Source organism: Rhinolophus sinicus, chromosome X (assembly GCF_036562045.2).
Source record: "Rhinolophus sinicus isolate RSC01 chromosome X, ASM3656204v1, whole genome shotgun sequence".
In the NCBI taxonomy this organism is placed as follows: Eukaryota; Metazoa; Chordata; class Mammalia; order Chiroptera; family Rhinolophidae; genus Rhinolophus; species Rhinolophus sinicus.
The window spans coordinates 101,103,763-101,116,578 of record NC_133768.1 but is presented as its reverse complement, the minus strand read 5'-3'; the positions used below and the strand labels follow the sequence as shown (position 1 = coordinate 101,116,578).

Sequence of the window (12,816 nt, the reverse complement as noted above, 5' to 3'; positions counted from 1 at the left end):
TCGCTCCTTTAGCCAACAATAGCAGAACCAATTTCTTTCATTTATTCAGGAAACCTCAGTCCCACTTACTGTTTTTAAGTATGGCCTCCTTTCATGACACTAAATACAGGACTCGTTTCTACTCTGGAATAAACATGGATTCAGATTCAGCTCACATTTATTGAGCATCTACTGTGTAGTAATGGAGTAGGCACTGTCAAAGCAATTCACATACACCACTGTAGTTAGCTCACAAAATATATAAACGTGGATCCAAAGTTAGTGGACGCAATTGGTGTTTGGCACACAGTAAGCCCTTGTTGAATATTTTTTAAATAAAGGAATGAAATCACAGACTATGAAGGTCAACAAGGGCCTTTGGAGAGCATCCGGTCAAACTCCCTCATTATACAAATGAAGAGATCAAACAAAGCCCAAAAGGTGGAGTGACTTATGCAAGAACATATTAACCGCTGCTTAAGCTCAATTCTGTTCCAGGTGGGTCCACACTGCCTCACGTGAAAGCTGGGGTATAACCCCATCCAATCTCTGCAGTGTCGTATTGCATTTGGACACATTCTTCTGTTTGTTCTGCTGTGTTTGGGATACTTCTCTGTGATTCAACAAGAAACGCCTTTGGAGAAATTGAAAAGTACTTTTATTGATACTTGTGTTTAAAAGATTGAAGTTAAAAGGCATCCACCAGAAAAACGAAAGAAAGCAGCAAGACCTGGCTGGGGGCGAGGTGAGGGCAAAGGAAGCAACAGCTCAGTGGCGTCATGGTGCTCCCAAACTTGATTTTGTCAGCAGTGCCACATGTAATTAAATACAGGGTGACCGATTCCCATCAACCAAATTCACAGAAAGCTGAGGTATGAACCAGAACACCAGCTTATTAATTCTTAAAGGGAAATATTCTGTCTAACAGATTGAAGTATATATGTTGCTTGGTCAGCAACCCTCTAGAAAATTCAATATAGAAGGCCTCATTATAATGAAGAAGTTGCTTGGTGAGCATGAAACCAGAAAAGGGAAAGTCAGTTGGCTCATTTTAGAGTGACTCACGCATGTGAGCCTGACACACTCTTCTTCATTGTGGGGCTGCACTAGTTAAGGAGACCTGATGTTCACGTTCTTTGGTCTGGGCAACTTCTTCCTTATTCCTGGTCAGTACTGGGGACACACTGATGATTTCTTCCTTGCCTACACTACTGGTTCTAGATCGCAAATTGTTCCCTTTCTGTTAACAGTTTTTGGTGTTTTTTTTTCCAGATGGGGCACGATACACCTGGGTTATATCAACATTCCTAGTTACAGTGACATGTCAGTTTGCTTTCCTGGAACCATCTCTAGTCAGACCTCCGGAGCAGCACAATTACAAGCTCTTAGGGAACTATTCTGATAGGTCATTCCTTCCGTGGTGTATGTATTTTAATAACATGACGCTCTGAGAGCAACTTTTCCCCCAAGTTCTTCAGGCCTTTACTTCATTCCCTATGGTCTGAAAAGCAAGTCCAAAATCAAACTGAAAGCAAGTCTGGGTTTGATAGACATATATAATTGTGTATTCCAGGAAAACAGTATGAAGCTCCCTGTCCCTCCTTTTTGCCTGGGGAGAAAATTGGGGAGAGAAGGACGGAGGAAGGGAGAGAGAGAGAGAGAGACTTGAAGATTAGGAGTTGAAAAAGATAAAGGATGCAGGAATAAGGGTACAGAAAAAGAAGTGTTTCTGCTCAGTTTTAACCTGTCAGAAGCTCCTGTGTTCTCCCTTTATGAGTGTGGTGCCAGCCTTGTGATGAACTAGACCAAATATCCTGGATACAGATCTAATCAATGTTGATGTTTGGTGGCAGAAGTAAGAAAGATCTGGAACATGGAATGCTGCTAAGGAGAGAGAATCTGGGAGTTGCCCCAGTGGAGAGACATAGTGCCTGGTGGGCAATATGAAGACGTTAACTTCACAGTTTTGTCAAGGGCTGGACCTGTAGAAATGGTCCCAAATCCCTACCACAATTTATTTCTCTAGTGATAACATTTTCTAATCTACGTATTCTAGTAAAACGTGAATTCTAGATAGACTTCTCTCTGTAAAGAGAGAAAGCAGTATTTATAGAATGTATTTATTCAAATCTAAAGAGATGGAAACTGATTAGCTAGTAAAGGACCTTGTTCATTTTCAATGCCAAATATGCCAGTCTTAGAAATACATTTTTCTCTAAGTGAGCTTTGTTTTTTCCTTAATCCAATTGACATACCAGGATACCTTGGTATATATCCCATATTTTCCTTTTACTGCGCACTCTTCACCCCAGCTAATAATTCCAGTTAAGAAATGGATGCCTTCCACTTCCGTAACATGGGGTCCCCCACTATCTCCTTGGCACGAATCTTTACCTCCCTCATGGAAACCAGCACAGAACATATTATTATAGATGGTGAACTTTGTGGACCGAAGGCAGGTGGCCCGGTCAACAAGTGGAACTTTAAGGTACTGAAGAATTGAAGCTGTCCTCCCTCTGTTGAAGACTTTCCCCCAGCCACTCACATAGCCAGACCCAAATTTGAGGAAGATGTTCGTGTATTCCCTGTTAGCAATGCAAATAGGCGTTACGTAGTTGTTTAGCGTTAAGGGTCTATCCAGTTCCAGAAGGGCAATGTCATGGTGGTACTTATTAATGGTTGCGTTGTAATTGTGGTGAGGAATAACACGGATCACATTTCGCTTTTGCTCTGTGTGTTCGTCCTCCTCCGTGTTATGTTCACCTGTTGAAAAGAAATTTCTTTTTCAGTCAGTCTTTCCCACTAAGAAACACATTTTCCAAGTGTCTACTTAGCATCACTTACTGAACTGGCATTACTTAAATGGCATGTCACCCATTGAAAATAAATTCCTCTTCAGTCACAAATAGTCTTTCACATAAAGAAACAGATTTTCAAAGTGTCCACTCAGCATTAATAAATTAATCTGGAAGCCAAGTGTCAATCTTAATTGGTATGATTTGGGTAAAATGTAATGTGGGCCAATGCATACTTCTCAGACCCGAAAGTGATTTAGGGCTTATCATAGCGATGGGTGTTATAAGTCTTGCTGTTACTAGTCTTACATTGTTCACAGGTGATAATGAATCTACTTGCATTGAATTATCCTAGACTTTCTCCATTTCAAGTATTTTGAGCCCTTTTGGGGAGCACGGTCGTTCATTCAAATGTTAGCTGAGGGCCCGCTACAGGTTGTGCCAGGCACCAGAGATACAAAGATCGGTGATAATGACAGAGCTTTGGGGAAGGCTCAGTCTGATGGGGAAATGGAGATATCAGTAAATAATTGTCCCCCACTGACATGAGTGCCAATGAAGGTATACCAAAAGCACTCTGGGGGGCTTGGAGGATGGAACAAGTTGGGTTTGAAAATATGGCCCCTCTACCACTAGCCCAACTTACTTAGCAATGATCTTATTAGGCCTTAGTAAAATATGATATACCAGTCACATAGAAGATACTGATGCTAGACTACTATCCTTTTTTGTTTGTTTACCTGCGACAACAGTAATAGTATCACCAGGTTTGAGACAGTGGGCTGCAGTCACGATCCATTTTTCATTAACGATGGAACCTCCACAGAACGCGTCGATTTTACCATTTAGAAGGACCTGTGGAAATAAAATTAGGGATCTTATGACATGATAGATTTGATCCAGAACAAAATATGTGTGCTGTTTATAGGAGTGGGCAAAAAGTTGGCTTCTGGTGCTGGCAGAACTGGAGTGTTTCTGGAAAGTGTCAGCTTTGCAGATGAATTAGTGTTTCTGGGGCAGGATCACAAAAGACATTCCTGTAACTGTCTTGAAGAGAACATGCAGGAAGAGCCAGGGGGAGCTCTAGATGAGGCAAATATGAGGGAACGGCTTCTTTGGGTGCTTCGGGGCCCTCAGAGTGCTTTTCCAGGTGAGTCAGATTCTCTGATGGCACAAATTGTACACACTCGGAAATGCACTGACTTGCTTCCTCGAAACTGAGCGTTATTATTGAGTCTCCTGTCTGTGCAGGTAGAAATCTTTCTGCAACAGGTTATTTGAAGCGAAAAACTGATTTTTTTTCAGGAGATCTTTTCAAGCCCTTTCCAAACCGGAATACTATGAAACAAGACCTATCCAGACAATGAGGATAAGTAGGGCTCATGCATTCCTCCTCTCGTCCCTAACCATATTCTGCTGCCCTTGGCTGGATATGTCAGCTGTCCTTATCCTAAAAGGGGTACTAACTTGTGCCTTATTTGGGGGCAAAGTGGACAAAGCTATTTGGGCGCTGCTTTGAGCCTGGGCATTATAAGAGGCCAATCCAGTCTTTCGCTTGCAGATTCGTTGCACAATCAGAATGGACAATGACTATTTTCACCACCTCAATGTCTAGATCAACTTGGAGAATATCAATTCCAGGGTAAGCAAGTGCCTTGATCCACCTCTTCAGGATGAAAGCTGAGAGGGTGAACACTAAAGGGGTGAACACTAGAGGGCACACTCAACATTCGGTAAACCCTCTGTGGGCACTGACTAGTAGCCGCTGTGAACAAACGCCCTTTTTTAAAAACTTTTATTTATTCTGTGTGTTTTTCCAAGACCCATCAGCTCCAAGTCAAGTAGTTGTTTTCAGTCTAGTTGTGGAGGGTGTAGCTCACTGGCCCATGTGGGGATCGAATCGGCAACCTTGTCGTTAAGAGCACCTTGGTCTAACCAACTGAGCTAACCAGCTGCTCAACAAACGCCCTTTTGCTAAAGCTCACATAGCCCGAGGCATAAGCAAGCCCATTCATAAAGGGAGAGGTCAGACCCTTTTAGTGTGAGTCTGAAAAGGTACTCGGGGCATGTTCTAGTGAAGATTCTTTTTGTCCTGAATTCAATTGACTGAACACCTAGACACGGAAGCACCAGCCTTCTCCTACCGGGAGGCCTATAGGGCTGACTCATTGCAAGCTTCTGACCCCTTTTTCCATACTCTAGCTTTTCCTCTCGTTCTAGCTGTTGCTTTTAATTTTGAAAAGTTGGAAAAAATATGGAAAAACTCGTAATTCCAAATAAATAAAACATATAAAGGAAAACGCCCATAATAGTATATTAAACATCAGTGTACCCAACCCCCCACACCAGACTTAACAATCTTCTTAATTTTTTTTTAAACTTTTAAATTTATTTAAGTGTGTTTTTCCAGGACCCATCAGCTTCAAATCAAGTAGTTGTTTCAATCTAGTGGTGGAGGGCGCAGCTCACAGTGGCCCATATGGGAATCGAACCGGCAACCCTGGTGTTACGAGCACTGCGTTCTAACCAACTGAGCTAACCGGCCGCCCCTTTAAGTTATTTGAACACTTATTATGAACTTACTATGGACTAATTATTCTGCTAAGTATTTTATGTACACTTAATACTCACAACACTTTGGGGAGTGATATTAATATTTCCATTTATAAATGAGCTAACTGAAGTTTATATACACGTTAGCTACCCTAAGGTCAGTTAGTAGTGAAGATAAGATGCAAACCCTAGTCTGCCTGGCTTCAGAATCGGGGCTCCTAAGTACCCAGTAATTTTCCAAGTGTGGTGAGTGGATCAATTGCAGTAGAATCATCTGGGATGTTTGTAAAATGCAGATTTCGGGACCCACCCACATATAATCAGATTATTTGGTGAGTGGAACAGGAGAAAATGAAGGTTTCCGGAATATCCTTATGCATAATTAAATTTGAGAAATTCTGTTCCAGAATTTCCAAGGCTTGGTGACCTTTATATTTTCATCGTGCTCACTCCAGGCAGATCTGGCTACATAATTTGTGGGGGTCAGGGCAAGATGAAAATGCAGTGCCCCCAGTTCAAAAGCCAGGAAAAAATGGCATTGAAGACACTAAAATACAGAACTCTTCCCTTTCTTCTGTGGCCTCTGGCAACCTGTCAGGGGGGTTTTAATTTACTATTTAATGTCATGCTCCCTCAGATATGGGGGATATTTACCGGGAGGGCAGATATTCACAAGCACCCAGGGGCTGCACCCTGTGATGTAGCATGCAAGCACAAACACACCCTTCAGCTGTCAGGTTCCCCCCTCCTGCCTGTCACCCTCCTGATGCTCTGTGCCCCAGCAGTGGGAAGGGTAAATCAATCTTCCCTTCCCACTGGCCCACTGCAGCAATCACCCGCAGAGAGGCGATTCCCAAGGGATTGCAACTTCCATGCCAGAATGTGCTCAGTACCTGCAATGGAGGTAGACAAGGAGCTCGCCCTCGCCATTCACCCTCAGGACATATTTTTGGTCCTGAGATGCCATGTGGCCATGCCCCCTCCCAAGACGGCACAGGGTGTGTGCACCCCACCTCAACCTTCCCTGTGACTGTGCAGGAGGAGGGTGACAATGGTAGCTATTGGGGATGAAGAGGGAGAGTATGCCAGTGTGCCATGGGTGTGGGGGGGGTGACAGTGGTCATTGGGCAAGTGTGGAGAGGGGAAGCAGGGCTGGTCAACGCACCAGGGGACAGGGGAGCGGGAGGTCAAGAATTCATCCCCTGGAGGTGGTGGGAGGTGAGACTGCAGTGATTAGGGGTTCCAAGTCCCCAGAGCAAGCATGCCTCATTGTCTCATGGGACTTGAGTTACAAAACACAAATGCAAAGCCTTGAACTCCAAATGAGGGATCCTTCTGAACGCAAGACCCTTTGCAAGTGCACTGGTCACAAGCTCATGAAGTTGGCCCTGACCCCAAGTGATTTTCATCACCAAGCAAATTTGGGCAACACTGTTCTATCCTGGTCCTGATGGTTACAACTGAATACATCTGTTCAAGTAACGGGAGCTAAGAATTCCCATGCAATGATAATAAGGGTGCTTCCTGTCTGTATTAGAGGTGAATTAGACATCTCGCAGTTTCATGGGCTAGTTAGGCCAGACTGAATGATATCCACAGCCCCTGGGCACACACTACGATGTAGCTTGTCTGACTCTTGCCAAAGACTTGCTGCCTAGAGCTTCTACTGCTTTCTGTGTGACTGAGAAATACGGTTGTGTATTTCTATGCCTGAAGAGCAATTTTGGCCAAATAACCTGGTTGGTATTAGAAATTTTAGCAAACGTCTGTGCCAAGAAAAAACCCTAGATATATATTTGTATTTACAGATATTACAAATGACTTGGTTTTGGAAGGTTTGCTTGGCTACCTCGGGGTCACAGCTATCTAAATATTAGCTATTTAGGGATGAGCTGTCTGCTTGGCTAAGGACAATTTCTTGCAAGACGTCACTTTGGAGAATGATGGGGAAAATGGGAAAGCATATGTTCTGAGCAAGGCCTATGAGTTCCGACCTGTCAAACATTTTCATGTTTGTCATCTCGTAACAGGAGCTTGTTATCTCCCTTTCAGACACACACAGACACACTCCAAACACACCCACGTGCATCTACAAAATACGCATTCACATATCTGTTTTGATGCTCTTCACTGACAATGCCAACCCAGAGTAATAGCTATTGCCTTGTTGTTTAACCTTTTAACTTGAACCTGACCTTTCCCTGGGATTTCAGTAAATCCTTATTCTCCCTACCTAGCTATCACCAGCTTTACAATACTATTTTTGTTCTACCTTTGCATACTCATTCTCTCTCAGTGTGAAGAGCATATGAAATATACTATAAACAAGGTTGTTGTTGGATTGAGGTTTGCAAAACAAGTTGTTTACTAGTAGGTGTGAGACTAATAAGAGTGAAGTGAAAGTAGACATGTTTATGTGTAGAGCATATACATGAAAGTAAACATGTTTATATTTATGTGTGAAACTGAGCATAACAATATTGAGTGGTAAACACATTCACCAAAACAACTTCTGGTTATCACCTAAGTAGTAAACAAGTTCAAAGAAAAGAGGATAAAAGCAGAGCTCAAGAGCAGTGCAGTTAGTAGTCCGGCTGGGCGCTCTGGCTAAGACCTTCTGCGAGGGGCAAGCCGAGATACTGGGACTCTCTGAAGTTCTTGCTTGCGAGACCAGCTCGCCTCAGACCCGTTGTGGGCCCAGTCGTCTCTCCCAGATCAGGGACCTTCTCCATCTTAATTGACTCTGGGACTCGGTTTGTTATTAAATTCTGTTTTATCTTGTATAACCTATGGTGCTTACCAGAGCATTGGCCTCTGGAGAGACATTGGCTCCCAAATAAAGCTGTGTTACTCACTCTATCTGAACCTGTGCGTCAGGACTTTGTTCCCCACTCGCATCATGAGTACCACGCAGGGAGGTGGGGCCCTGCGGAGGGGTTAATGTCCCCTTGACTTTCAGGAAGAGCCTGAAATATGGCGACTGCTCTTCCAGGTGTTCGTGACACTCATATGAAGAGCAAAACCATTTCTGCATGATGTACAGCTTGTTATGCCCGCAGGTGTGATTTGCCCAGCCCTTGGCCCCACTTCATTTTTCTTGGTGCAGAGGCGATGCTCATTTTTGGTTTTTAATGACTGGTTAAGTAGACTAGTCATCGAAATAGATTTCATCAAACCATCCTAGAGAATAATAGTCTAAATGTTCTATCCAAAATAGTTTTGTGGGGGGCCGGCCCAGTGACTCAGGAGGTTGGAGCTCTGTGCTCCTAACGCCTAAGGCTGCCGGTTTGATTCCCACATGGGCCAATGGGCTCTCAACCACAAGTTTGCTGGTTCGACTACTCGACTCCCGCAAGGGATTGTGGGCTGCGCCCCCTGCAACTAACAACGGCAACTGGACCTGGAGCTGAACTGCGCCCTCCACAACTATGATTGAAAGGACAACAGCTTGACTTGGGAAAAATCCTGGAAGTACACACTGTTCCCCAAGAAAGTCCTGTTCCCTTTCCCCAATAAAATCTTTAATTAAAAAAAATAGTTTTGTGGGGCCAGGTGAGATAACGTATGTCATCTTTTCATTTTTCCTAATTGGAACTTTATCATCTGAGCTAGAAAAAAATAGAGGCTTACTTTGTCCAAGTGAAGGAAGACATTTCTATAGTATTAGGATCTTCATAAACATCTTCCTCCCAACCCCTCCAGCCACCCCAAAAAGAAAAAGTTCGGTTCATACATATGGTAACTTTGCATGCTGTCTGCCATGGGACTTGGGTCTGTGTAGGTAGCTTTACAGGTCAAGCGCCCAGGGAGCTTTTAGGATAGCTTCAGACCAAAGCAGAGGAAAGCCGGGACTGGGGAAAATGCTAAGACATTTTAAAGATTATTTAGGCCAAGAATAGTATAATGAATAGAAAGACTGCTTCTCAAGATATTTTGTTGGTTAAAACGGTTAAATACTGGCAATTGCATATGATACAACCTAATAGAAAGGATAAGGAAAGCTTAAGGACCTGGCTTCCTTTGTATTCTGCCCATGAGAAAACAGAAAATAGAAGACCAAGTACGTTGCATACAGGGCCGGACAGACCCTAACCCAAAGCGGAAGAGGTGGGAGGAGCTTTTGGGGCAAGTTTGTGTTTGGTCAGAATTGTCAGCTGACAGGATCAAGGGCATGGGACCAAAACCAAATTAAAGTTTTAAAAAGCCCAAACACCTTGTCGCTTCCTAAGATCTCTCACTTTCAAGCTGTTGATGAAAGTGGTCTCATAGTATAGGTGTTGCGATTTCTGTTTTTCTCTAGTGTTTAAGTTTTCATTGCTTTCCTATGTCGCTGTATGAAATTCGAGTCTTGTTTTAGTTTCCCACTACGCTAAACATATAGTGAATCCATGACATGTCCTTTCTGTTCCTATATAGTGCATTTAACCCTTTAGCTTCCTCTCTCCCCTCCTGAGTTGTCCCTGCAGAGTCTCTGCTTCCTTTCCCCAAGTTCTCTAGGGGCTCTGAGCCTACCCCTGGGCATCTGGAGAGAAAATAAAGAAAACTGGCGTCTTCCCCCCTTATACTCCTCTCTCAGCCCTTCTGTCACTGTAATGCAAGGTTCAAGATCAGGCAAGTCCGCCTGCACCTTTGACCTTGGGAGTCGGGGTGGGGCGGGGCCTGCCTGCACAAACCGAATGGGGCTCTGGGAAGCTCAGGTCTCCATTGCCTGGTAATGCCGCTTCTGTGGCCTAGCCTCCAACCCCGGAAGCTGAGGTGAGAGCCCTAGAATAAGGTAAGAAATGAACGCGACCGCAGATGGGCCACGAAGAAGGTGCACATCGCTCTTTAGGGTCTCAAAGCTTGTCCCCTAGCCTACGCTAACCTACCCCCAGGTGAACCAATGCCCTCGACACTCTCCTGGATGGGGTTATCAGGCCCTGGTGCCCCCACTGACAGAACAGCTCTTCAAGTCAACAATTAGACAAACATTTGTTCAACAAACGTTTCCTCCCAAAGCTGCCCAGCCCAAGTAACTGACCCTGTGGTTGTGGCTTTCCTAGCCGGGGCCAGAACCTGCGTGCCTGCAACTTTCACCCGTAAATCCACAAAGAAAAAGTCATCTTCCCTTTACCCCTGTGGCCCTTTAGCTCTTGCAAACAGCTCACTTAAACCTTTTCTGTAACAGACTAAAGCTTTCCAGTTCATTCAAACTGTTCATTACTCCAGATGAAAGTGAACTCCTTAGGTTCTTTGTGGCTTTTTTTTTCAACCAAGTGGTCGCTTTTCTCCCCATCCCTCATTTATGAAGTATCAGCATTTTGAATGACTCCTTTCTAAGTGACATTGCTAACCAGTATTTCATATTTCAGAGCCACAAATATTTTGCCCTTTGAAACCCCAGCTGTTGTGTGCTTTCCCTTGATGCCCCAGCTGCAGCCGGTGCCTTGCAGTCTTGTCTGCAATCAAATCAAGTATTTCCTCCCTGCAGATTAATGGTGATGGGGTGGAGCTGGCTCTAACACAAACGAGAGATTCTGGTTTGTTTCATTTCTGTTTTGCTTTGTCTAAGAGTGACTTTTGTACGCTTAATTTATCTCATATTTTTGAAAACATTAACCTTCCGTGAGAAACTGGGTGGAGGTGGGTGTGGAGACACAGTTCTCTGGTGAGGACGGAAACAATGCAGAAGTATGACTGGGTCTTTTCTCAGGTGTCCTAGAAAGTAGCTCAGCTCTTCCCCTTTGGAAAAACCTAAAATCTAGTACTTTGTAACTCTCCAGCCAGTAATCTTACTTCATCTGGGGGAAATAGGGAGTGAATGTGCACGCACACATGTGCATCAGGGATCTTAAACATATACTTGGAAAGAGACAACACGTACACTCACTACAAGTGTGCGGTGAGGAGGACATGACAGATTTGAAATGATGTGCATCAGTTATATCTTCTTCCTCACAGTACAACTGCAGCCATCATCTAATATTTTTTCCTGCTTCAAAGATAAAAAAATAGCTTGCTAGAGTAACTACAATTTCTATTAGGAAACACTTGCATTGTTAAAACATGGCAAGCATCTGGCTTAAAGGGAGTGGGTGGGGGGACAGAGATTATGTGACTCAGTTGAGACTTTATAAAACTCCATTCTTTTTGTTTTAGCTCTCGTTTAAGTGTATTTGCCGTTTCATTTCTGGGATGACAAGGAGACAATGTTAAAAGCCCATAATGTTCTGGGGTTTTCTTTTTCTTTTTTTAATCCTGGCTTTTTTTTTTTTCATGGGAAGTCATCTTCTTGGCTAATAAAACACCCCTGGGTGACAGGATTCTCCACTCTAGGCACTGCTTTATGTCCCACAAGCCCAAGGAAGATAACGATAAAGCAGAATCCTTTGTTCTAACCACCTTATCCATGGAAGTTAGATACAGAATGAATGAAAATGCACAAGAACACAAATAGTAAAATTAGAAAGAATCAGATACATGAATGTTAAATAGAATGAAGGATACTTAGAGTGTCCGGACCCAAGAGGGATTGTTCAAGGAGAGGCTGATGGAGAAGGTAAAAGGTCAATTTTACAAAGAGTTGTGAAGGAGACTAAAGATGTGGGTGAGTGAAGGAAGGGGTCGTGGTGGGTGAGGGAAGCAGCCCTGGTTGGATGCTTAAGTAGGGGGCACGGGGGTGTAAAGGAACATATAGTGTATTTTGTTGGCTATAAGGTCAAGTCCAACAAATATTATTAAGAACAAGATAAAAGAAGGGAAAATTTAAAGTTTTGGTTGTGATGGTCTGCCACTCTTCAGTACCATTCTCCCCAACATCTGTGCCAAATCCCTACCTTCCAGGAAGGGTGTAAGACATTATACCCATTGTATTGGAAAATGGCTGGCAAGCTGAAGAATCCTGAATAGATACATAGCTAGTCTCAGAAAATTCCAGTGGTGTTAAACTGGGGACATTTACCTGATCCTGGCTTAAATTGTTACCTGTTTGATGATTGAAAAGTCGTTAAAGCTATTGGTCTCTGATGGCAAAAGTTCCAACCTCAGTAAAGAAAAATATTTTGAGTGAAGCATCCTTGAGATGACTACAAAATTACACTGTGGTCACTAGGGAGTTTTATATTAGACTCAACTATTGTAAGCGCTGTCCAATAGAACTTTCTGTGATGATGGAAATGTTCTGTATCTGCCCTCTTCAATACAGTAGCCGGTAGCCACATGTGGCTATTGTGTACTTGAAATGTGGCAGGTGTAACTGAGGAAATTAATTTTAAATTTGATTTAATGGTAGTTAATTTACATTTAAATAGCCACATGTGGCTAGTAGTTACCTTATTGGACAGCACAACTTTATATAAGGACCACCTGGCTCCTTACCTCTGGGGCCTGCTTCTCTCCGATGGAATCACTGAGGCTTTAGCTGTAGCCAGTTATAGCCTGGGTTTTGCTACAAATCTAGCTCTCGGTCTTCGGCCTCAAAAATGTGCACAGGTGATTCTGATGTGGGATG

At 43.4% G+C, this 12,816-nt stretch overlaps 1 protein-coding gene across 1 annotated transcript in view; it reads right to left on the bottom strand.

Moving 5' to 3' along the window:
- Positions 1 to 620: 620 nt before the first annotated feature.
- F9 (coagulation factor IX) overlaps positions 621 to 12,816 on the bottom strand; it is a 32,106-nt gene continuing 19,910 nt past the window's right edge. The window contains exons 7-8 of the mRNA XM_019750477.2: positions 3,515 to 3,629; positions 621 to 2,742 (exon numbers count right to left, since the gene is read on the bottom strand). Coding sequence (XP_019606036.2) covers positions 2,195 to 2,742; positions 3,515 to 3,629 — 663 coding nt within the window. The 3' untranslated portion in view covers positions 621 to 2,194. The remainder of the gene's footprint in view (positions 2,743 to 3,514; positions 3,630 to 12,816) is intronic.